The sequence below is a fragment of the Mycteria americana genome, chromosome 2 (assembly GCF_035582795.1).
Source record: "Mycteria americana isolate JAX WOST 10 ecotype Jacksonville Zoo and Gardens chromosome 2, USCA_MyAme_1.0, whole genome shotgun sequence".
In the NCBI taxonomy this organism is placed as follows: domain Eukaryota; kingdom Metazoa; phylum Chordata; class Aves; order Ciconiiformes; family Ciconiidae; genus Mycteria; species Mycteria americana.
In genome coordinates, this window is record NC_134366.1 from 153094969 (window position 1) to 153122155 (window position 27187).

The following is a 27187-nucleotide window of genomic DNA, read 5'->3' on the forward strand; positions in this document are numbered from 1 at the left end:
GAACCAGATATAAGAAAAATGCAGTACTATCATATTGCTTCAAAACTGAGGACAGGGTTTCCATTGTTCATTAGTATTTGCTGAATCAGAGTCATGGTTGGCTACAGCAGGCTGTAAATTGTATTATCAGCTGTGTCATGGGAACATGTTTTTCAGATTAGATACATTAAAAAACAGAATACCATCTCCCTTTTCTTGTATTATATCAAGTCTTCTGTGTTGTCTATTGGTAGATTTATTGCTTTCAGGCTTAGCTAATATTGATCTAAAATTAGTCTTTTTTTTTCCTGGAAGAGTGTTTTCCTTCCCTCATTTGAAAATCTGAGTCACATGGAATCAGTCTTTGAGAGTTTTATCTCTGTGGCAGTTTCACTGAACCTGGAGCAATTTTGCCTTTGCAAACATTAGTTGTAGTGGGGGGACCCTCAATCTTTCAGAATTTCTTTTTTACAATTTACCATTTCAAAAAATCTTTTGAAATACTATCAGTGTATATAGAGTATTCTGAAGAATGGGCTGGAATTTCATTTCTAGAATCCGTGATGGTAAGCTGATCTTCATAAGCTCGTTTGTGGTCATCCATTACACAAACCAGGACACAGTTTACTGGCATGCTCATCATCTGTCATCCACTTTGATTTAAACATATTACTGCAACTAATGTCCTAATTGTAAAAAACAAAGAACAAAACCAACCAAAAGACTACACAAAACTTTGTCAGTGCTTCTATGACATTTAAATTACAATTTCAAGCATTTGATTTCTTTGTACTGGCAGATGCAGGAAAAAAGAGAAAGAGCTTTCAAACTAGGGAATAAAATTAAAATTATTTAAGTATATTTTTAGTGAATTACAAAAAAATAAAACACTTTATTAGTTCTAATTTAGAACGTGAAAGTTTCTGCTACTGAATGTTCTTATATGAGCTGTACAACAGAAATATAAGGAAATCTTAAATTTTTTTTGATCACTTTAATATTTTTTAAATAAGTATTTTATTTGGAACCAGCTATTTTAAGGAGAACCTCCATACTATTGAGGTGGAAAAATCTTCAAAACAAAAAAAAAAGAGGTGAAACCAAACCAAACTATTCTAAGAATAAAAGTAGTTAAAGCATCTTGATCTGTGGCTTATGTTCACTGTTGACACAGGGGATTTTGGAAATTCAGAAAGAATCAAGGATTTGCACTATGAAATTTGTACTTCACAGATTTGAAGAAGTCCTAAAGTACCTAAACTTAGTTTTGTTTATAGAAAAGCTGACACTGTAGCATGAACAATTTCATCAGAGAACACTGTGATGGGGGGAGGAATATTCAAATACTGAAGTATTGGATCAATACAGGGCCTTTAAGCCTTTCAAGTATCTAGATTTGAAATCTAAAAGAAAAATAAAATGAAACCGAAACCTTTAAAGAAATGTGGGTAACTTTAGGGGTTGTTTACAGAAATGCCAGAAGTATTGAGGGAAAACTTCAAAGTTTTTGTACAACTTCCCAAAGCCTTTTACCGTGGGTGCATTCCTGTAACGTTGCTAACGTGATACAGGACTAAAGCCCACTAGAGGGAGCCAGAAATATTTTATTATGATATTGCCAAGTCAGTATTTCAGATGATTTCCATTTCTACTTTTTATCCAACTCTAGGAAAGCGTAACATAATGCTGTGTCCTTTATAGCACATTCTAATCTGCATGTCATGTAGTTGTCATAGGTAAGGATTTGTTCATGCCGTAAATCCACAAAACAGGAGCTGTCTGCTGCATAAGGCATTATTTGAGGTAGAACATGCCAGCAGTTACAAACTTCCACATAACAACTAGGGAAGAAAGAGATGGCTTTATCAGAGAGAAACAGACTGCTGTTTTCACCTTCAGCAGAGTTAAATGTGGGTTAGGTCTGGTCCAGAATTGGGAATGAAAACACAGATGACTTCACATCCTGAGAAGATAAAAAATTCTTTCATAAAGAAACCATTGTGTCAGGATTTAATCTCAATGAACGTGCCTGTTTAACCACTTTTCTTTCTGAAGCCTCAAACATTTAACCTAGCCCATTTATACAGGCTGCATGCGGTGTCTCCACAGACCTTGATTTGCTTCACTCAACATTGTCTGTGGTGTATGCTGAAAAAAATGGAGAAGCAGAAGCCACATGGAGATGACACTAGTAAGATATGCTGGTTTATCAAGGTAAATTGGTAAGAGCCTCCAGCTGTGAGCTGGAATGTAATAACTGCACGGCCTATTTAAAAAGATTTCCTGGCAAGCTACATGCTCTTTGTTAGGCAAACTGCATGTCATTTTTAAGGCACAGACATGGTTTCCAGGACATACTTCTAGAAAGCCTTTTATTCTGACGAGAGCTTCAAATCATGATGCAAAGTTTGTCAGCGCTAAATTATCTTTATAATTAGGTAATATCCTTTGAAAAGTCCACTAGTTGTTAGCTGCTAACTGAAATTGTAGTGTGGGCTCTTTTTTTTGAAGAGAGATTACTAGCCTATTCAGCTATTGGTATTCTTCAAGGCACTTAGTCCATGACTTGTTTCCTGTTCTTACTTCATCTGTATTCTCATATTATGAGTTTTGAAGGACATGAAGGACTTAAGGTATGAGACTTGGCATTGTTCTGCTTTATACTGTCAGTTCACATATACATAATGTGTATGTGAAGAGTTTTACCACCTTCTATCTTCCTTTCCCCGCAAGAGGAAAGGATGCAAAAGAACACTAAAGCAGGAAGTGGTCGCTAAACTGTAGATCACTCAGATAATTCACTCAATTATCTGAGTGAAATGCAAAGTAGTACTTATTTTAGGGAAGGCAGTAAATCTCACTAATAACACTTTCAAAGCCTGCTAATTTATACTAGCAGCGAAGGGGAAGCATTCACCTAGCTATCTCAACAGGCTGCTGAAGTAGCAGAAGGACTTTGCATAGGTGGAATTTGTAGATATTTTAAAGGAAGAAATAATTATGGAAGTACAGAGGGTTGTCAATATATATAAAGTAGAAATTTAGGCAATTAACCAGATGTGTTTCCTAATGAAGGGGATTATATGAAACTGGAATAAAAAAAAAAATTAGCTTTATTTCATTGTACATAACTTCCTTTTTCCTTTTGTAAAATATGGTTGTTTTCTTCAGGATATTGATAATTAATGTATACCTGACTGTGTTAGGTGTCACTAAGTCTGTTGCTTTTCTACTCTTCTCCTTTTCTGTTTTGAAATTCATTAAACTGATGTACATATAAAATATTTTTTTAATCTTAGATTTTCTTACTGTTCTGTCAGGGTTAACTGTGACTGCATCTCATGTAGGCATAAGATGTGTAGCTGTTGTAGCATGCAACTCAGTGTAGCCTGGATAGATCCAGCCCGGATGGCACAGCGTAGCTAGGTGGTCGAGGGAAGTGATTGTCCCACTCTACACTGCGCTGGTGCAGCCCCACCTCGAGTACTGTGTGCAGTTTTGGGTGCCTCAAGGAAAAATTTCTTCACCAAAAGGGTTATTAAGCGTTGGAACAGGTTGCCCAGGGAAGTGGTTGAGTCACCATCCCTGGAGGTATTTAAAAGGTGTGTAGATGTGGTGCTTAGGGACATGGTTTAGTGGTGGACTTGGCAGCGCTACGTTAACGGTTGGACTTGATGATCTTAAAGGCCTTTTCCAACCTAAACTATTCTATGACTCTAATGTATGAAAGACATCAGACTATTAGAGTGTGTCCAGAGGAGAGCGACCAAGATGGTGAAAGGTCTCAAAGGCAAGACTTACAAGGAGCAGCTGAGGTCACTTGGCTTTTTCAGCTTGCAGAAGAGAAGGCTGAGGGGTGACCTCATGGCAGTCTACAACTTCCTCATGGGGGGCAGCGGAGGGGGAGGTGCTGATCTCCTCTCTCTGCTGACCAGCGATAGGACATGAGGAAATGGAATGAAGCTGCGTCAGGGGAAGTTCAGACTGGACATTAGGAAAAGGTTCTTCACTGAGAGGGCGGTCGGTCACTGCAACAGGCTCCCTGGGGAAGTGGTCACAGCACCAGCCCTGTCAGAGTTTAAGGAGCATGTGGACAACGCTCTTAGTCATATGGTTTAGTTTTAGGTAGTCCCGCGAGGAGCAGGGAGTTGGACTCAATGATCCTTATGGGTCCTTTCCAACTCAATATATTCTATAATTCTATATATCTTATTTTTTGGCTGAGCTTTGCAGCCTGCACTGAGAGCTGTGCTGCTGTGACTACATTGTTAGAGTCTAGGCAGCAAGTTTATGTTAAGTTGAAGAATGTTTATGTGGGATTCAATACGGCAGTAACTGCATGATAAGCATCTCAATTTTTCTATTACAATTCTGTTACATTTCATTACAGTTGGATCTTTCTTTTTTCTCAGACAATTTCAGTAATGAGTGATGACACAGATGATGTAACTGGTGTAGTCCTGTTGACTTCAATTTAATGCCATCTGCATTAATGACAGACCCCAGGCTTATTGCGGTCCTGTCACATTTTCTCCCTCTTTGGCCTCTTGATGCTGTTGATACCATGTCTTGCAGTGGTAAATAACCTGTGAACACTTAGTGCCATTCATCTTCAGATAGTTTACAAGCGTTAACTAATGAACATGCTCAGCACCTCTGTGCTGTAGATCATTTGTTATTTTTATTAGCTGGTTCCTTAATGAAGCTGTGACATTAGTACAGAACTTTGAACACAAAGTGGCATAAATAACATCTAATGGAGACTTTCAGGCAACAAAAGTCTCAAAATTAAATCACTGTAAGATATTTGAATATTTTTACCAGTGCCTTTGAGAGTAAAAATCTTTGTGAAATAAAACAACTTGGAAATGTAATTTGGACGATTTCTATTGTGTGCCAAATCTGGTGGAACACAGTACTTATTTTGCCTGAATTCATTATTCTAAAAATATTTAAGAAAATAAGAAAATGCTGTAATAATCTTTTCTTAAATAAAACTTAGTATTTTCAGACATCCTGGATTTGTGTTATAAACTGTTAGTAGCAATCACTTTGCTATAAAATTGTGGAAAATTGGTAATTCTAATGTCTATTGATATTACCTTACTCCAGCTGTAACAGCCTATTTGTATTTTTCTACCAAAAATTTAACTGCCTTTCCACCATCACAAATCTTTAATCCATCAACAAAGTTGCTCTAATAACAATCTCTATAGAGAGAATTATTTTTGAGGAATTAAGGGGACAAATAGGCAAAAACAGTTGGACCGAGGAGTTCAAGGAATTCATTTGTGTACAGAGATGGCTAAGGATTAGAGTGTAAAAATGAACTGTGACTTCTTTGCAGAAGATTAAATGATACAAGACCACCTAGAAATTACTGGTTAAACTGAAACAACGAGGATTAATCGAATAATGATATAGAGGGGAAAGCTATAAGCAACTTGCTAGCTGAGTTCCTCAAGCACTAGTAGTGGGGAAGATCTTTAACATTTTCACTAGTGGCCTTGGCATAGAGAACAAGAATGCCGTAATTAAATACATTGGTGACACAAAGTTGGATACTTATCCATACAGGGGGGCAACAGGATACTGTATAATAAAGAACCAGATGACCTTGTGAATTCCAGTAGTAAAAATGAGCGAGATTAAATAGCACTAAGTGTAAAATCAGGAATTTAAGGACTAATAGGAATTTCTACTCTGAACTGCAGGCCAGGGACTCCTGTGTGGCTCAGTCCTGCTCAACAATGCTGAATTCTGCTTTCCATAGCAGGGTAGCTGTGTCCAAGCTGCTTATTAGGAGCAGTTCTTGCTCCATGCTGTTCTCCTACACTTTGTGCTGGCATTGTCTGGGAGATGCTGGTTAGCAAAGGCCTAACTGTGCCAGGAATCATAAGAATTAACAGGAAATCATGGGCCAGCACCTGGCCCTGTTGCATGGTTATGTCTTACTAGTATAGGCATAGCCCGAAAGAGCAAAATCTATTTGGTCTTGAAAAATGAAAGCAGAGAGAATATGTGATTGGTCTCTATAAAACATCAGGCAGCAAACACTGAGGAGAGAAAGGAGCTATTTAAACTAAATGACAATACTGTTACAAGAATAAATAGCAATAAACTAGCTTGGAATAAATGGGCACTGGAAATCAAAAGGCATTCTCTCCATTGTAGCTGTAGGACTTGGAAAAGCATTTTGACAGATTTTGGCCTCATTATTTCTAGTTAATTTTAAGGTGGAACTTTATTAAATTATAAAGTTGTTAAAAAAATGCTGTTGCCTGAAGCAGCAGGCAACTGGAATCAATACGCAAGTTCTCCTTCTATCCAGTATTCTTATTTAGTGAGCTTAAACTTGCTGAGAAAAGTGACAGAAAAGTATGCTCAGTTCTCTTGCTTTCTCAAGATTGTTACAAATCTGAAACTTTAGTAAAGGTGTAGCTTGGTCAACTATACATTCTCAATATATTACATAAGTATGCAAGTTTCCAAGGTTAAAGAAAGACTTTGTGGAACTGTGTTGTAGATTCTGTTCACTTATGGCAGGTTTATTTCATGCCCAAACCCACCACACTTACTTAATGAGCCCTCATGGCCCTGTGGAGTACTGTGTGGGCTTATAAACTCTGTTTTGGAAGCAGTGCAGCTGGGATGTGACACTCACCGATGTGTACTATCTCCAGATCACACCCGGTTTCCTATTAGCCATTTCCTCACTGGAAGTCTTTACACCATCTAGTTCTTCGTGAAATCATGAAAGCTCATGAAAGAGTTGTGTATGGTCAATATGGCACTGTGCAGGAATTATGCACTATTTCCATTGGCATTGATTAGAAACACTTTGGACTGGACAGTGTTGAGTTGTGCCTGTGCCATAATGAAAAAACCAAATTAGTGCCTTTACAGATCTGGAAGAATACTAGTTATTTTATATGTGAACTGCTTCTTTTTATACAGTATACTTTAGGAACGATGTGCTCTGGCTTATATTAACCCACCTAGATTAGTGCTCCAACTAACAGTTGCTAGTCCTACTGTGCATGTGGAGGCCTTTGTCACATTTTTTAAACATAAATAATCTGTTTTCCTAGTCAGATGTCTTATTCACGGATTGTACTCTTGGTTGAAAAAAAAAGTATGAACAAAATTGCTAGTATATGCCTTAAGGATAATAAAATGATACAAGAGAGATGCACTGTCCCATTAGGATGATAAGTACAGCATTAGTACAAAAGAGTGAGTATACCTGTTTAAAATTATAGTCACTTATGATATTTTTCTCTTAGGCTTAAAAGATAGAATCATGTAAATATATACTGTATCAAATGCATGCACAAGAAAGGATATACTCATTTTATGCTGACTCGGTTGTTTATGACCATCATAACTTTTCATACATAATATATCCATTCACCACAAACTCAAGAGCAAATATGTAGTATGGTCACCCTCTCAGTATACAGAATTTTTGTGTGCAAATACATACATCCTTTAAAATATATGTAAAGATGTTAGTCTCATACTAGTATTGTAAGTTTTCCCACTTTTATTAACTGGTATTGGAATCCTTGTGGTATTTAATACAATTTTGGGGGATGGGTATCCACGTTTCATTACGGATATAGGGCCAATAAACTTTATATCAGATTTGACAGTTGGTCAAACTGATTATAACTTTTTTACTTGCATGAAAGTGGAAGTCAGTACCACAGCACAGACTAGTGGCATAGCAAAATACTGAAAAAGTAGGTAATCTTTATTAACTTATAACAGTCACAAATTCAGAAATTTTATTTGCTCCTATACTATACTTCATTGACTAAATGCATTAATTTCACAGAAGGAAATGGTGTGACACAAAGGGTGAAGGTATCCCACAGGTACAGTTGAATGAATAAGGTAGAGTTGAATGGATAAGTACTAAGATATAACCTCTGTTTGCTATAGTGCAGTATCAGAAGAAGCTACCATGCGATGTCAATAATGTTATTAATTTCTTTTTAGACAATTGATTGATTTCAAATAAAAAACTAAACCATCTTTAAAGAATATTTCACAGTACTGTAACCACTGCAAGGAGTTTTTGTTCTCAGTTACAATCAAATAAATCCAGAGTATTTCTGTTGACCTTAAAACAGTTATTTGGATTTATTTTTATGTAGAAAAATAGTTACCAAAATGCAGTTGCAAACGGTCATAGAATCATTCAATTTGGAAGGGACCTGGGTTTTATCTAGTCCAACCTCCTGCTCAAAGTAAGATTGACACTGGAAAAGAAAAGAGAAAAACTATTAATTTTCAAAAAAGAATAGACACTTGGAAAGAAAACATGAGGAAATGAAAAACATGATTTCTTTGAAAAAAAGGTAGAAATTAATGATGGGCGGGCCCTCATGTTTACATGGTGATGACTTATCTGTACAGTCAGAACAGTAAAACGAATTGGAAAAGTTTCTGTTTCATTAAAAATATATCCAGACTCTGCAGTTTACAATGTATGAGCATAAAGTAGGTATGATTTATTCAATTCACTCCAAAATAATGAATTTGTGTCTTTAAAATAGATCTTAGTAACTACAAAAGATGCATCAGTAATCTGGACCTGAACCTCTAGCATGATGTCTCTATAGATGAGCCCTAAATCCTCCAGTTGTTTTAAAAGCCTCTGTGTTTTCCAGAAATATGAATGTTGGCTGTTGATAGCACATGCTATGTGTAAGTCTTACACAGTCGTACGCAGTTGCTTCCATTAAAAAGGAATATCAAAATTAAACATTTTAAAGGAAGCACCTCATAGAAAGGAATACAAATTTTCCCTCGCCAATAATGGAAATCAGTACTCTTAGCTGTAAGAGCAAATACAGATTTCAGATGAGGGGGAAAAAGTGAATTATTGTTTTTTACAGCAAACATGAGCCTTTTTTTTTGGTGGTATATAGAACCAAAGAGATAGGATTTTATATTTTAGCTAACGTCAAGAAGTCTTCTGTTCTAATTCAAAGAGCTTTGAATTCTAAATAATATGCAGAGTACTAAAAGGTTTTACTTTTGTCAGGAACAATTAATAGTGCTGTTGCACTATTGGAATTATTGGAACTATTATTGGAAAACTTTGGGGGATTTTAATGTATTCAGAAACAAACCAATAACCAGAAAAGCAGATCAATCTCATTTTCTGGGGAGATAATGTCCAAAGTGACCCCTTGCAGTCCCAGAACCAGGAGACCCATTGATTAAATGTATAGTTCTTTGGAAATACTGTTATATTTCAAACAGGCAAAATGGGGAAAGGTCAGCAGAAATTGGGACTAGAGATAAGGAAGATACCATTGGACCCTACTTATACTAGGGCCACATTAGCCAAAGATGCACAGATTTGCTCTATAATCGTAATTTCCGTGACTGTACAGAGGAAGCTGACTCATGTTACTGAGTGCCAGCGCTGATTCGGCAGTGTCTATTCCAAGTCAACACAGTGATTAATGGAGAGATGAAGTACTCCTTCCTCGAAAAAACTTCCTTGGTACAGCGTGGCTCCAAACATCGCACTGCTCCATGATGTAGTGAAGTTGTTTTGCATCTGTGACAGATTGGGGAAAAAAAAAAAAAGAAAGGGACTAACTGTAGTATGTTAGTAAACATGATTGGTTACCTTGATGCTGGACCCAAGCAAAGAGTTTTCCAACTCTTCCATTTTTCTCCCCCTTCCTTTCAATGCTGTATTCTTGTTACCTCGTCTAATGTTTGAGGAATTGTATCTTACATAAAATACAAGGACAAAAAAAAAATTTACACCAAGGGAAATTTTCTGAAAAACACTAGCAGCAAGCATAACACTTAATATAATGCTGATATATTAGGTGTTTCTGCCAAGCAGATGAATTCTAACAGATTTGGTAAAACCATAATAATAAACCTTACTGTCCTATGGAAGCCTTCCATTATGATTTTGCACATCTGCACACCTGTAATTCAAAGTAATTTTGCAGCTCTGCATGCCTGTAATTCTGAAGGCTGATGAGGATTTGGTGAAATTATTTCTTAGATTGTAGTGTCTAAGCTATCAAACTCAGGCTGATATGTAATCACATATTCTGTGCATTTTAATCTAATCTTAAATAAAGTAAGATTTCCATTTTGTACTTAGAAGCTACTGTTAGGCCATCTATAATTCTACTTAGGCGAACTGTGGATGGTATTTCTAAGGTAGCTGTCTTTTGACATAATGTATCTGAAAATATTAAAATGATTGTCATACTATATCTTTTTTATTAAATTACATTTTTTTGCTTTAAAATGTCTGCAGATGTAATTTCTTTATAAATATCTTTTCCATTTTATTGAATTTAAAGTGGTGTGTGAAATGTGTTTTGAAGAATTTAAGACAAATTTGTAATATTTTATTTAGGACAATACAAAGGAGTGATTTCTTGTGCATTAATTATGTCTGATGTGTAGATGTGAAATGGCTGATTGTGTGGATATTGCAGGTTTTGCAGAATTTGGTTTTGTGTGCATATGTAATAAAAAGTGCTAATATTATGTGATGAAAGCTTTTGGGAAGTGTTAGCACAAGTTAGAGCGTATTATAGAATAATCTCGTAAAAATTGGTGACGAAATCAAAAAATAGTTAGATCTTGTTTGTTCTGCATATAGAATTCCATTCTGTGAATGGAAAGCACATGGAAGGTTTGTGGTAAATCCATCTAATCCAAATTCGGAATGCTTCTTTTCAGTGTTGTCTAAAAAAAGAAATTTGTCTTAAAAAAACCAAATTAAATTAAAAGTTAATGTGAAAATGTCAGGCTAGATATATTTTATGTGGTTATTTCCACACTTTACAGGATAAATTTATTTGAGAAGAACTTCAGCAATTCTTATCGTAGGCACTAGGTGGTGTTTCAGCCTTTGTACTGAAATGCACATCTCGATACAGTACCACTGGCACTTTAGATTCTAGTTTTAACCTAGTACTTAAATAATAATTAGAGATGTTGGAGACCAGATTTTTGTCCATTTTTTCCTTTTCAAATTGGCAGTGTTCTCATGCTGAGAAGAACTGACACTCAAAAATTGCAACACTGATGTTCGTGTACAAAATGTGTTTGCGACTGTCCAACTCTTCAGAGCGGTGGTTAGGAGCTTTGAAAATGGGTGCGGTAGGCAGCGTGCCTACTTCAGAGTGCAGATTTCTAATGTAAGGGATTAGCCCTTTTTAAGTTACTGTTTTAGAAGGGAGACTTCTGTGTTTTTTCTTTGCAGATATGTCAAAATACATGTATTAAGCATGCGATCCACTCACCTAGTCTCCCCTTCCCTTCTCTGCTGTGGTGCTGTCACAGTCACATGAAATGCTCTGTCCTGGTGGGGACTTGGCGGGGACAGAGCTGCTCTGTGTGAGTGTGAGCTGCTGAGCGCTCTGTGGCAGGCCCCTGGGGCCAGAAGGAGAAATCCTGTCCAGGAATATGCCACCTTCCTTCCCGTCTGTGCTCTTATGACGCTATCTTACATGTGTGTCTGTCATTTAATTGAGAGGTCTGCACTGTAAATTACCAGCATTTTTTAAATTGCAAGAATGCTTCTGCACACTATGGTAAGATGGAGAAGTCAGTTTAGCCCTGTACTAATCCAGGGCTTGAATTTCTTGGTGCTCACTGAAAGCACATAAATTTCTATGTCTGTGTGACAGTTGCCGTTCTGCTCATTGTGTGTGATTATTTGAAGCTAAAATTGTAACTACTTGGGTCAACATTATGGAAGTCTGCATGTTGAAAGTACATTGGAAGCAAGGCTGTATCAGAAGTGTTACCTATAAATGTTATGAAACACTCTTAGAAAGGCAGAAGAAGATCTGCAAAATACATAAATATATGCATTTTTCATGCAGTGTGTTTTAATTTTTTTCAACATGAAATACCTTAAGTAAAGTGTTTTTTTTTTTTTAATTTTCTTTGTTTCATGAGGTGCTTTCAGTTTAAGAGCTTATATTTTTTCCTGCAGGTCTGGCCAAATTACTTTGCTAGTCTGTAAGAAACATTGCACGATGGAAACAGTTTGACTTCAGTAGGGCCTGGGAGCTAGTATGATGTCTTCCTTAAAGTGTCACTGACAGTCAGTGAAAAACAGCTTTCAAGATGTAGAGATGGAAATAAAATACCAGGTCATGATACAGTAGGTAGCGACAACAAAGATAGGCACAACATCTTTAATCAGGGACTAGGTTTGATCAAACTTTTATCTTAAAATATTTGCTTGTTTCATATGGGTCTCACTGCACTGACAATTGCATTGCTCTGTTCTGCTATACATCGTTGTCTACCTAGTTTGGCAGGAGCTGAGACTTATGTTGAAACAGATCACTAAATTTTGTGTGTCACGACGGAGAGGTTAGGTCAGGAGCACTCTTCCTGATTCTACTTTTAGAGGAGGAGATATTAAATCATATTCATTCAGAATGACCTCTCATTCTGTTGGGTACAAGAGAATAATACTGGTCATCCTGGAGTGCATTGTCCTGGGACAAAATGTGGCTGTCAGCCAAGGACATAGTTGCTCAAGTGTTTAGACTGTGATATCTAGTTTTTTGTGACATTTTAATGTCTACTAATAGAAGGAAAAATAGCACACACAAACTTTGGGGGATTTTATCTTTTAGTCATTCAAATTGTTATATATTTATATACTTAAATAATTAAATATATATATACTTAAATATATATTGTTTCAGATCTGATCTTGTATACTTAAATAATTGTTTCAGATCTGGCCCTTTCACTGCACTGACACATATATGGAAAGTTTAGAACTTCCTTCAGCTGTGTACAAACCAAGTAGAAATATTAAAAGCTTTTAATTGCTATTGATTAAAGAGGGCAAAAATACTTCTGTCTTTGGTGCTGAAATTTCCGTTTGGAGCTTTCATGTACTTTCTAATTAGCCAAGGTAAAACAGACCTGTTCTTACATTTGTATTTGAATGATGGCCAGGCCTGAAGCATACACAGTATTGACCTTTGTTCTCAGGACATCTAACCTTCAGACAGCAAGCTGCTACTCAGGGAGTCTCTCTTTTTTCCCCTCAGTGCTTTGACAGCTTGTTCTTTCTTGTTGAAATAAGCAGACATGAGTTCTCAAAGGTGGAGTATCAGCAGTATAAAAAGTTAAGGAAATTTACCAGAATGGGGCATATTGCCACCATTAAATGGGCAAGTGATGCCTCCTTTTCCTGCCCTGGCCTGGCAGTTTGTGAATGAGGCAGTCAGTGGGTTTAATTTGAGTATGAACCTTGCATCCAAGTAGCCTTCTATATGAAGCTTTCATCAAAACATTTTTGGTCAGACTTGACTAGACAGCATGGCCCAAATTTTCTCTTAGATAACTGCCTGGGGAATAAAAGTAAGGTACAGATGGCAGCTTCTGAAACCTTTTCTGGTGGACTGAGCTAGATGTATTGTGGAGGTAGAAACTACATTTTCCATGTGATCTAACCATTGATCTAGCCGCATTTAAAACAATAATGAAGAGCATTAATGTAAGCCTTTGAATGTCCTGTACTGTAAACCCTTGAAAAAGAGGCAACTCAGTGTAGGATTAGAACTGGAGGCATGATAACTAGATTGAAGTCTGAGTGCAGGCATACAAGGAACATGTAGTAAAAATGATACAATTTTGTCTGTGAACTAAGACAAAAATATATAGAGAACAGAAGAGCTGAGTTAAGGCTAAAGAAGAATGAAGATTAAGGAGTAAAGAACTAAATTGGCAGTGAATTAATGCTATCTACAATCCAAATTTTAAGACAACACAATAACCGGTTTGAATGTGCCATTGTGTTGATAACTGGCCTGTTGTATTTGATTCATTACATCCTGATTTATTCTCATATAACATCAGAATTGAATGTGAAATTAACTTATAGATGGTTGGCACTGGCATTTTCCTGCACTGCCATGTGACTAAGGTGATCGAATACAAAAGCTTTGCAAGCAAGTGCATTTTAGAATGTTAAAAAATCTCATTACTACACGCAGGATCTCAGAACTGGGAAGCTGTAATAATTTTAATAATTTAGTAAGCATACAGTGAAAGCTAAATCTTGGCTATGAAGTGGAGAGACTCACCACCTTATGTATTACTTTATTTATAAAATGGCTTTAATTTACAATAGCTTTGAAAATCAAGTCACTTCTTGAAGTCAACTTCTTGTAAGTTACAGACCACCGCTAAAGTAAATCAGCAGGGAATTTTTGAGAATTATAAAATTACTTGATTGCAACAGCACAGGATCTATTCCAGCGTTCCTTACTCTGACTTAGTAAGAGAATGGATTAAATGTTTAATGAAATTTTTATTCCTTTCTTTTCTATCATCCCATCATCCTCAACCTATAGTCTTCATTTTCAAATCTTACATTTACTGCCATTGGAATCTCAATAGGTAGTTCCTTTTCATTTATATTGCTAATATCTGTGGTTTTCTCTTGTATTGTAAGTGACGAAGTAGAATAAAAGTATTTTTGTGTTTATATTTTTTTCTAAAACAATTTCCTCCAAGGTTGTACAGACGTATTTTATTGTGCTGTGGCTAAACTATTGTAATTTTAATAGAAAGAATTAAAATAGTATTCTTTCTACCTTTGGAAATGGCAACAATAAGCAGAGATCAGTTGATGTATACTTGATGAAAACTTTGTATACAATGTTTACAAGCTAACAGATTTTCCATTGAAATATGTCTGAACAGGTAATGTGGGTATGTAACCTGTGCCGAAAACAACAAGAAATCCTCACAAAATCAGGAGCCTGGTTCTATAACAGTGGATCAAATGCACCACAGCAGCCTGACCAAGAAGGTATTAGAGGTCTGCGGAACGAGGAAGCACCTCAAGAGAAAAAAGCAAAGCTGCAGGAGCATTCACAGTACCAAGGGCCATCAGGTGACATATCCACACAAGTTTTGGACAAAAACAGATCTCAAGGGCTCACAAGGCAAGACTCAATTAAGAATGGTTCAGGAGTAAAGCATCAAGTAACAAGTGACACAACATCAGACAGGTAAGAAAGTATTTAATGTTTATACTGATAAGATCTGCTGAATTTATGCTACAAATTTTATTTTATTTTTAAAGTTTTATCTTATTTTTATTCTGTAGCCTATAAAATGCATACTGGGCTTTTTGAAACAATCCTAAGAACAGCAGCTGAGGAGTCTCTTATTGTATTCAGATGGTCATGGACAATGTGTGATGGTCATTCCTTCTCATCATAAAAACAACATGGAAAATTACAGTTGCAGTGTGACAGAGCTTGTCTGTGTGCTTGCAACTTTGTCACATCACAGTCATTACACTGTACAGAATGTTACCATGTTTCTTTTGTGGCCACTAACTTTATAGCAGAATTTTAGCAATTCAAAATAGGGCTCAAAAAAGCAGGTTAATGGAAGATAGTGGCTGTTCAGACTACTGAATTAAAACATCTGGTAGTACATGCAGTATATAGTATTGAAGATGGTGAAATCTTTGTGTGATGACCTGAGTCTTTTCATGGTTTCTCAGTTTCTTGCTCTTAGTTATTGTCATTAGTATGAAAATTTTTTCTTCACTGGTTTATCGCAGTGTTACTTGGCATTGGTTGAAACTGTGGCTGTTTTCAGCGCTAATGTAGTAGGACCCAGTTTAGCCAGAGGCTGGAGCTGGAACTTCCTCCCTTTTTCTTGGTGTGATTGTACTAAAAGGCACCAGAAGGCTCTCAACCTCTGTGGCTATGTTTTACTGAAACACAAAAGTAAAAACTGTTTCATTGAATAAATGTAATTTATTTCTAAGCAAGACCAGAATAGAACTTTAAATGTGGTGGGAAGGGAAAGAAGACCATGAGCTTGCTCACATGTTTCCATGGAAATGATACCCTCTCTCTCCAGAGACTTCCACCTGCCTTGGAATTTGGCAGCCGGATCAGTATAATCTGTCAGCCTTCCTCTGCTGCCCAGCTATGATCTCATTACAATATTTATTCTGCAAGCTTGAAACAAGTTGGACAGCTATAATATCTTTTATGGCTAATATAATTAAAATTGTTTTCCTTTTCCCTCACCTCTTGGATTCTACCATATTTTATTTCCTATTCTTGATCTTGTTTGGGAACAAAATGAATGTAATTAACCTAACCCTTTTTGTTTCACTTGTTCTGCCTGTTGCCCTTTGCTCTGATTTCAGCTGATGGGTTCAGTACTTAGTTGCTCTGGGTGCTCCTCAGTTATGTGCATGGTCTCTGAGAAATAGAGCTGGCAGCTTAACTTGATGCTAAGGAGCAGGAGAGAGAGAAACTGATTCTCTTATGGTTCTTTTTTTCCCTTAATTTTGCTAGGACAATGGAATGATACATAATGTGATGATAAAAAAACCCCTTGTTCTCAGCAATAATTTAACTCTGAAAGTGTTTTTATATTAAATGCATGCAGAAAGAGAGAGGGAGAGAGGGATATACAAATAAATATGTAGTATGCATTTACCCTAAGCAGAGTTATATGATAAACACGGACAGTATAAAGTAATTTTTACCAACAGGAAGAATGTAGACTGTGCCTGAAATCAGAACCATTCTGCTGATTGTGATCACTTCTACTCAACATATTGCTTAAATTCAGATTGTTTTTTCAGTGATTATCCCCTTTCTGTTTTATTTGGATACTAATACTAGTGTTCCCTAATTAACATATACAAGTATGCTTAGAATATATTTATGATATATATAGTACATGCTACTGAAGGTTAGAGGGTCTTCTGAATAATTTTCTTCCCTAATGTTCCTCACATTAACTGTGTTTCCTTTGCTGGAGATAATGAAAAAGACTCCTCCTTGATGGCCAGGCAATGTCTGATTGGTCAAATGGGCTTTTAGAGGAGAATATCAGCATCTCTGAGAGACACTCTCCCAGAATTCAAAGATGGGGGAAAGGCCTTGAGTTTGGACCTGTATATGCTGTGGTGCCATTGCTATTCTCAACAATAGTGCTGGGAAGGCTTACAGTTTTATTACATTCAACCGCTGTTAAGAGGAGAAGATAATATATTATTACCTTTATACTGAAGTAATGCATAGAGTATGTGTCATAATTTAATATAATTTTAATATTAAAATTTATAAATCCATATATGTTTTGCTTATTATTATTGATCAAGTTAAGAAAACTCATTTTATCCATCTGAAAATTGAAGCCGTGGTCAAGCAATTGTATGTAAATTTTCCTAAAGGCTTTTGGTCTTCTGGCTTCTTTTCTGAATGCTTAACGTTATGGTTTTGTTTTTGGTTTTTTTTTTTAACGTTAACTGAAAGAACCAGCCAGTAGAGAAACATGTTATATGGGAGATCATCATGACAGGTTTTTTTTCTATTCTTAAATTAATTCTATGCAGAAATTGAGCTACTCTACTATGGTAGACCATTTGTCTAGATAAGCTAATTCTAGGAGAAAAGCATGATAGTTCAGAATGTCCAGAATAATAGGAAAATAGCAAAAAAAGTCTGAAATATTTGAATAGAAAGGTAAAATGTCATTTTTTTATCAAAGTTTTTGAACATATGCAGCTTCCTTTGATGTTGCAGCAATCATTACTTAGCAGTTCTTTATATTAAGTATAATCTGTCTTATCTTGGTCATCTGGAGACAAGTTGGTCACAGAGTAAAGGGCAACATTCATTCCTTGAATCTCAAGAACATCAATGCCATTTCTGTCTCATTCCTTACTATGTCTTTTTTGGTTGTGCTTGTTTGTTTTTCCATTCTTGAGTAGTACCATATTTTTTTCCTGTTTTCTTTAGTAGTAGTGTTTTTCATTAAAATAATATTTATTGTTTCAACCATTAGACTAGTATTCTGTTCCCTTGATGTATGCAACAGTCCCATTTGCAGTCGATAGATCCTAAACTGTTCAGACCAACAGATAGGTACTTGATTGTAGATTTTCTTTGACTGATCTGAAATTTGTTGCCTTAAAGAAGTCCAGGATGATTTTGGATTGCACATTCTCCAAGGACGTTTTTCTCATATTGGATCCATTACAGAAGAAAAGAGAAGTCAAAAACTATTCAGGAGCAAGTTGTACTTGCCACCAGCAGAACAGTTTTCCAATATTAATTTTTTTCCTAGTTCATACCCAATATTTATAATCTGCCTTACAGTGCTTTTACTGCTTTCTGTGTAGTAAACCCACAGAGAAGGCAGAGGCACCAGGCACACTGTAGGATCCAGTGTTAGCTTACTTTCAGTAACTGACCATCTTATATTTGACATTGTTTGAGATAAGACTAGCATGATGTGTATCGCATGGAGATTTTATGCTAAGGGCAGTTGAGAGGTAACCATACGTAGTGGTTTTCACAGACTTAATCTTGTGAGCAGAGTATTAATGCTGATGTAGTATAATGCTAGACTCCCTGAAAACCGTGAATCAAAGAAATGCAAAATATTACTCTGTGTAGTAGAGTAGACTCAGAAGGTCCATTCTGAGGTCTGCTGTGCACAGATGGTAGATTTATGGCTGTATGCACTGTAGTTCTTTGATTTGTACTATCCAATTTCACATTAATTCTGGATTATACAAAAGGGTCCTTTTTATTTTATTTTGATCAAAAACATTCATGTACTCCATTGTTCCCAAGACCTATGCCACCCATCATTCAACACGTGTTTTCTTTCTAGCAGCAAAATTATTTGAATAGACATAATCTTTTTTCAGTCATTTTGTAGCAGGCAATCAGCTTGTGAAATGGTTGATTTCTTCATTCCAAAGCCTAAGCCAAAGCAAATGTTTATAATGTCCTATTAAAATGTGTACAACATCCTAATAATACAAGCTGGGGAACAGGGAACAGGGAACCTTAATGCTGATACAAAGCTTTTTTATGTGCCATTCTGTTTGCCTGAATTGTTAGATCTTTAGGTGGTGTTGCCATGCTTGAGTTGTAAAATAATTATTTTTCTTGCTTTTGATAGGATCCATTGTAAAGCCATTTCAGTCATTTTCCACATATGAATTCAGTGTCTTACACTGTAAATCTTTCATGACATTCCAGAGGTGTTGCTTCACAAACCTCTTTTCTATATACGTGGCATTTCACAATCCTTTTTAAGCAATAGCTTTCTTAAAGTAGGAAACAACCCATGCGTCTTCCCAGTGCAAGGCTATTATGACATAACTATTTCTAATCTAATGCCGATCTGAAATGATGTTATGTAGTTCAGGTAGATGTGAATGATTAAGTATTTGTTTGTTTGTTTGTTTTTTCCTCCCCCCCCCCCCCAATCCATCCTGTATGAATCCAAAATGCTTTCCAAAATTTGAAAACGTTAACTTTGAATTTACAATATATATTTGTCATGCATTCTATTAGTGTAAGAAAAGGTGTCCTCAAGGATATTTTTCATGAGATTCAATACAAAAAAAAAAGTGGAAGTATTGTGACAAAGTTTGTTTTCATGTTTCATGAGTCAATTTATTATTGCTGCATCTATCAGAGGGTGAGCCATGTCAAAAAGAGAGAATTGGTTCTTGGTATCTGTAAAGATCATGATCTGTAAGATCATGATTTGAAGCAAGAGTAATGAATAGAGCTGCCTGAACCCTTTTCAGATTAACTGTAAGGATATGAGATTAAATCATAAAAACCAGAATGAAAACAATAAATTGAGAGAGTGAGCAGCTGCAGAGTTGCACAACAGTATTTATTTTCCAGACCAGCAGACACAGATAAAATGTATCCTTCTTCCCTCTTCCTTCCCTTCTCCTCTCAAAGATATGTATATATTTTGGGGGTTCATTTTCTATCATCCCTTTTATCTCAGGAAAAAAGGGGATTTTTATGGTACTTTCCACACACTATATAGTAGGTTTGGAAGATGCATTTTATTATGAGTAAGAACTGCAAACAAGCCTGTTGAGGTTATTTGGGTCTGAAGATGCAGGTTTTGCGCATATATTCTTTATGGAATGTATACACGTTTCCCACATAAAAAGTTTTTATTCTATTGCGTTACCAATGGCAGTAGAATGAAAGTAGTCCCCTGTGTCCCTTTGCTTCCGTTCTTGGAAGGAGTGCCAGTATGAGTTGGCAGCGTAGGCTCTGTCTTTTGGGACTGCAGTTGGGGATGTCAGGGTGTGAACAGAGAGAAAAAAGAGACCAAAATAAGAGGGAAGAGGAGGAGAGAGGAAAAAGCATGCATAAACTAGCTGAGAAACATCAAAGAGCAGCATGAATTAAATAAATGAAAATGTGTGTCCATCTGTTTCATGTTATATCTTTTTCAAATGGCTCTTCTTTAATTGCTGGATTATGAACAACTGATACTGAGAACATCACTGATGGTAGTTTATTGCAATTTAAAATATGACAATGTAACGTTAAAGAATCAGTCAATTACATGTCTTTCTGAAAGGCTGAAACCTGGCCATTTCCAAAAATTATCACTATTTTAATTCTGCAACACTTATGAAACAGCACTGTAGTGCAGTCTCTGATTTTGATTGTTTCTGAGTACCTGAGTTGACAGATCTTTAGCCCAGGTATCTTAAAAAAGCATACAATCTTTACTTGGGCCTGTGGAAACTAAGCATATTTGAAAGCAATCTCAAGTAAAATAGAGGCATTTTAACTTTTTTACCTATGCTTTTCTACCTGGTGATGTATTTAAAGACAGTGAGAAATATTAAAAGAATTGTATAGAGACAGTGTTTAAAATAAGGGAGCTGGTATCCAAGAGTCAGACTGACAATGCAGATTTGTTCATGTTCAGAAGTATCCATTAAGGACAACAGTGTCTCTAAACTTTTTAGAATTCTTTATGTAAGAATTAACTGACATGAATTTATTTTTTTTTAACATTGTTGAGCACCGCAGTAGAAAAAAACCACAATTGTTCAGAAAGCATAATGATATTCTTTCACTTCATTAACAAAGCTAATACTTTGTACAAGTATTTTGTAGATTAAGTTTAAAATTGAATCAATATTCTTTTCCATGCGTGACTGCAAAGAGCTGTCACTGACTTGCCCTGGTGCTAGAATAGGATGCAAAATTTGGGCAGTAGAGGTACCCTACAGGAATTTTAACATATTAACTAAAGATCTAAGTTTTATGGGATTTGAACTGCATCCAAATAAGGTTTTATCTTCATCTTCCTGCTCCTGTTCCAGCATTTTTCACCACTTCGATAGTCAGTCCTTGGAGCTGTAAAGTGAAATCAATGTCAATCTGAAAACTGTAGTCTCAGTAGTTTTGCTTTCTTTCTTGTGCTGTCTATCTTCCATTTCAGTGTATGCTTTGTATGATTCTTGAGGTAATAACTTAGAATAAATGAGTTAAGTTTCTTCACATAACTCCTCTTTTAATTATTTCATTCCTCTACATGTAGGTTTAGGAGTGTGGATCAACATTTCATGGCTATTCCAGTTTTCAGGTAGAAACTAAAGCTACGCTTATCTGCTGTCTCAATCTGGAATGGCATAAAAAGGAAATTAATAATAACTGTGGCCAGAGGAAGCGATAGAAATTTATGGGGAGGGAGCCAAAGAAAATGCAGTATTTAATTATTGAAAAGAAGTACCTTGGGTCCAAGAAAGTCAGATATTTTTCAGTGTAGAAGTTTTAATGAAATAATTAGACACCTATGACAAGGATTAAGCTACTCCTACTTAGGAGGATGAGTAAGGAGTTTGGTACCATCTGTAATGCCTACATACAAAGTCTCTGCAAGAAGTTCCTGAATGGTACTGACATTGTCTATTAACAGCCCAGCCTACCTATAGCAGGTGTACTATGTTTCTACCTGTTACTAATAGTTTGCGATGGGTTGTAGCATCTCCATTCTATTCTAACTTCTGGAAAAGAGGGGGAGCTTTTTCTCTCCATTACCTTTGCAGAACAGTCTGTCTTCTGAGAAACAAAACTGTTTGTACAATTCTGTTTGTCTCCTAATGTTGGTTTTTTTGAGTCTCCCACTCATGTGATTAGTGACAATGCTAACACGTGTGCAGCCACACTGTGACTTCAGTGTGGTTTTTCTGGGATGTGAATTGCTTCCCTCCCTCCCTCCACTTTTGCTTCCCCCAAAGTAGCAGAATAACCAATGAGCTAGCTGTTCTTAATTTTCTTCTGATGATGCTTTATTAAAAGAAATACTTTTTTTTTTTTTTTTAAAGCTAGCCTTTATCTAGCTGTAGAATCTGTACTGAGTAGCGTTGGGCCTCTGACCAATAGTAGATACAATTTGGGATCCTTTTTTTAGAGAAAGCTAATCTGTTTGGAGAAGAGAGAAAGAGAAGAGGAAACTTCCCTAACTGTAGCAGAACTAAACTACTTTAATAAACAGTCTAAAACTCCTATGTTTCTTTTCAAACGTTAAAGAGTGTTTTAATTAAACACATAACAAAGAGATTGAATTCCAGCTTTAAGTGACAATCTGAACTCAGTGGCAAACATTCTCTGCAGTGAGCAAATCTCATTTTGGTTTTAGGGAATTTAATTTTCACAATTTACTGAGAGTGCCTTTTCAAAAATAATCCCATTGCAACATGATGTGTGTATTTTGCTTACTGTTACCGATTACTTGATTTTTTTCTTAATTATGCATATTTGTTGCATACTGCTTACTGAAAACTAGCACTTATTATTTGACTTTTCCCATTCTTATGCAGAATGAGCTCAGGGAAGTCTTGATATTCAGTGCTGATATTTGGTATCTTTGAAGTGGAGTTTGGCCTTCCATTGCAGTGTTATGCTTCTGTATATCACAGCTATGTCTTTGACTGTGCTAAAAGACCATTAATAATCTAAATCTATAAACACAGATCTCAGATGTATCAGAATATTGAACATTTTTTATTAAGTACTAACTGCAGCTAACATTTATGGAATTAAATGTAGTTTTGCTTTTAGCTAAATTGACCCTGAAAGAAATACCAGAAAAAAATTGAGGGTAGTAACATTTTTAATTTTTTAAATTAATGAGGCCAGTACCTTTCTGGGTTGAGCACGTCTTCTTAAAGTGCTGTTTTGTTGACCTTGCACAAACATGAATGTTAGAGCTCACTGGGTGTTGATAATCCTTAGTTGTGATGTGCTCCGTTCTGTGGAGGGTAATTTCTCTTCAGCAGTATAAATAATAGATTTTGTTTGAATTTCATATTTACAAAATTGGTGGATAAAGGTGTGTAAGTTACATCTGTGGAATGCAGCCGAGGGAAATGGCTAACATTTAATAAAGGACTCTGCTAACTCAAGTTTGTAGTTTCTGGCAGCAAAGTGGTTCTGGAGTCTGCAGGAGTCAATTCAATGAATGGCCTTTTATTTTCATACTTTTTACCATAGCTATATAGACTGAATTAAAATAAAAAATGAGAATGAATAAGTGTTACTGGTACAAATTCTTTCTTGGGCTCTTTCTTTGTGCCTCTAGAAGTCACAAATGATAAAGCAATCACTTCTGTAGTGCAATTTAGTTGTCATTTATCTTTTACATGGCAAGTTTAATAATTTTAGTAAATGTCAATCTATTTGATTAAATAGATTGACATCTGAGGAAAAAATATAAATAAAAAATGAATGTAATAGGACCAGGGTGACCATATTTTCATAATTAAAAATTACATTATTAAGCAATACCATTTTGTTTTCTACCTTGTCTTTAGCATGATTAGTCTATTTCTTTTTCTGCCCCTTCTTCAAGCCAAATCCTTGGTTGTCCCTTTGTCTACTCTGGAATGTCTTTATTTATTTATTTATTTTATTAGCTCATTTTCTTTTGTGCATCATCATCGCTTTCTCACTGGTATGAGTTCTTGCCAAACTCTGGCTAGACACTGGAATGTTTTCAAAGTTATGGTATTCCTTCACTTAAAGACAGACCTCTTTTCTTCTCTAACCCAGTTCTGTTTCTTTCCCCTAGCTCTGGCTCACCTCTCTTCCTCAATTTCCAACAATTCTGCAACCATTCATAAGTGTCCTTTCAGATTTGTGGTAAACTAAGTGGACGCTTCTCTCCCAAGCTTTGAGAAATCCCAACTTTGTGCCTTTCAGTGAAAACAGGCCTCACTGCATTCTTTACTAACCAAAAGGAAGATAGCCACAGACATTTTAAGGGAATAGTTACCTGTTCCAGGAAAGTAGTGCAGTACAATGTCATTTCAAGTTAAGTAGAAAATGTAGGTGACCTGAAGTTGGTGACTCTTAACTTAAAGTGGAGTTTTAAAATCCAAGGTGATATCTATGTATGATATGCAGTGGGTTGTGTATATGCAACTTGTTCTGACATCTCTGCACTGTGCAGCACTGTGCCCTGTAATCATGCCCTGGTGTTTCAGAAAATGACATCAGAAAGTGTCCATTTCTGCAGCACTGGGCTTCCTGGAAACGCTGTTAGGGACCTCAGTAAGTGTATCCTCTTCATAGAATAACAGAAGGTTAAGTTGCTCCAAACACAGTTTTCCCAGTTTCTGGTCCAGTGTTTTCTCAGCTGATATTACATGCTTGAATGGGTCCCTAGGTGTAGTTTATCTGCCAAAGTAAGTTTTTATTAAGCAGCTTGTAATAGGACGAACCGTGAACTTTGCTGCAGAAAACCCATTTTCTTTGGCAAAAAGAGAACAGCAAGGACAACAGTTCTTATGGTAATATTTTGATAGAAAGCAATGCATTTTAGCTGCAAGAGGTTTTTTTCTGTAATGACTTTGTGAAAATCCTGGACTTTAAATGATAGACTTTCTTGATGCTCACTTAAAAAAAATAATAAAAAATTTATCCATCAAGGCAGATGAGATTAAAGCAGAAAGCATCTGATTTTCTTTGTAATTCCAGATAAACTGGGAAGCTTCAGAGGGACATTGCATTCTAAAGTTCCAAATCAGTGCACAAACCCCATTTTTTTTCCAAGAGGTAGATTAATTTTAATTAAATCTTGTTGACTCTGGCATGAGGTGCTGGGCTGACAAAAATGGACCTGCCTCAGTTGTATCTTTATGCTCCAGTTAGAACTGTGAAAAATATTTAAGCTGGAAGAGGAATCACAATTAGTTCAACAATCTCACCTCTTGAATATAAAAATTTGACAACTCAAGAGTTAGTTCAGCAATTTTACCTCCTCATGATGCTGAGATAATTGCATTTTATTCCTAAAATGAACATGTAATGATTCATCTTCCTGTACCATTCATTAACAGGGATTGGAACAGAAAGGAATTCTTGAAAGAAACCGTATTTAACTTGGGTTTGCATTTCTTAAAAAACAATGTATATTTTGGGTGCTTCCCATGTCTCGTAGCTCAAGTAAATACAATGATTGGAGAATTTATTTTCATTTAGAAAATATGTATCATTATTTGAAGCAAGAAATTTGATCTTTGAATAAAGTAAAGTTGAAAGCAAAAGTAATTCAATTGCTACTCAGCAGATTTTTTTTTTTGATGCAGAGATTCTTCCCTAAATGAGAATATCAGTTATAAAGATCCTGAGAATCAGAGTGAGAAGGAAAAGAGGAAGATATATCACTCAAACAATGGAAAAGGGAGGAATATTTTGTAGATGAGACTCACTCAGAACAAACGCTGGAACTTTGGATATTAAGGCCAGTATTAGTAGTGTCTCAACTTCTCCTCAACAAACTTTTTTTGGATGACGATAGAATACATTGTGGTAACGACTGATGCACTGGCATAGATCAGGACCATTTATTCTTACTTTACTTCTTTGCTCCTCCTTCAAGTAATTAAAAGCGTTTATAAGAATGCTTGTGTCCCATTTGTAGATAGTCACAAAAGCTGTCAGTTATTTTCAGAGTTAAGCCTAGTGAAGCTAACTAAACCAGGAGATTTCCCTCAAGACAAGCATTTTAAATTTCATGCTCTATGTGGCATATGGGTTACTTCTTTCGGAAGCATTTTTTTCTCTCTGAAAATGAGATTTATTTGGAAATTTATACTGTGGTATATCACCAAGTATCATGAAGCCTTACAGTTATGATAACAATCAATTATGAAATTAACCCTAACCCCCTCCCCAAAGCTTTTAATGTAATGGCCAGCACTGCCTTTACTCCGCTAACATAGAACTCCAGTATTAAACAGAAATCTTTCCAAAGTAAAATATTTACACTGCCTTAATGCTTATAAAACCCAGGCTCCATGACACTGTCAAAGGAAATGAATTCCAGAGGTGTACGATCATCAGGAAAATATTCTTCTGGTATTCCAATCAGCTGAAGATAGAGCAACCCAGGAGACCATAAATCTTATAATGACATGAAAAGAAGATAAATTAGTCTCTTTGAACTTGTTCCCAAGATATGGAAGGCTCCAACTTTTATCCAGTGTACTGAACAGCAGAAATTAATAAACAATCCAGTGCATAGATGTATTCTTTTAGCTCCTGTTTCACAAAATGAAAATGCTAATCTTAATCTTACTGTCATTTGGAGAATGATCTGTTTTCTAGTTTACACATATATTAGCCTTTGTTTCCATCTTTGTTTCCATCCACCTGGACACACTGACACCCAACACAAGTTTGGAGGCCTTTTAAAGTCCAAATCAGTCACCTGAAATTAGAGATACTGCAATAAATTTCTTAAGATATTTTCCAGGTCACTAAAAGGAATTTCTAAAATTAATTAAACTCCCAAGTTCACAGGGAATGAGAGCCAATTTCTGCAATGTATAACCACCATGGACTTCAAGATCAATGTAACTGTTACTTTCTTTACATCGTAAGGAGCTTTATGATCAGCCTGCTCACCCAAAGAAGTGTCTGTGTAAACGATCTCATGCAAAGAGGATGATAACTGTGTATTTCACAAAGAGAACATTATCTCTTTACTTGAGTGTGTATATTGAAATCATTACTGTGCTGGGTGCATTTACGTTGTTGGTAATCATCAGTGGACTGTTGTAGGATTTAATTTTTGCTGTCTGCTTTGTGCTAATCATGTCCTCTCTTAAATTGGTACAATTTGGAGAATAAGGGATCTAAGTACGAACTGCCTGTGAGCACTGAGGAAATCAACTTTCACCTTGAATATGTCATCCTGAGGTGGACAGAAAAGACAGATGTCTGAAAACTGTTAATGTGTGCATTTTCAGCTTCTGTTTTTAGTATTTTACATTATTAGTCACGCATAATACTTTGTTAGTAATATTTTAAATCACCTTTTGTTTTTTTTG

At 35.9% G+C, this 27187-nt stretch overlaps 1 protein-coding gene across 11 annotated transcripts in view; it reads left to right on the plus strand.

Annotated features, from left to right (window-relative positions):
• The window catches only part of RIMS2 (regulating synaptic membrane exocytosis 2), a 495218-nt gene that overhangs the window by 116092 nt on the left and 351939 nt on the right, over nucleotides 1-27187 (plus strand). For all 11 annotated transcript variants that reach the window (XM_075495103.1, XM_075495092.1, XM_075495093.1 and 8 more), the window contains exon 5: nucleotides 14722-15032. In XM_075495103.1, the coding sequence (XP_075351218.1) occupies nucleotides 14722-15032 (311 nt within the window). The remainder of the gene's footprint in view (nucleotides 1-14721; nucleotides 15033-27187) is intronic.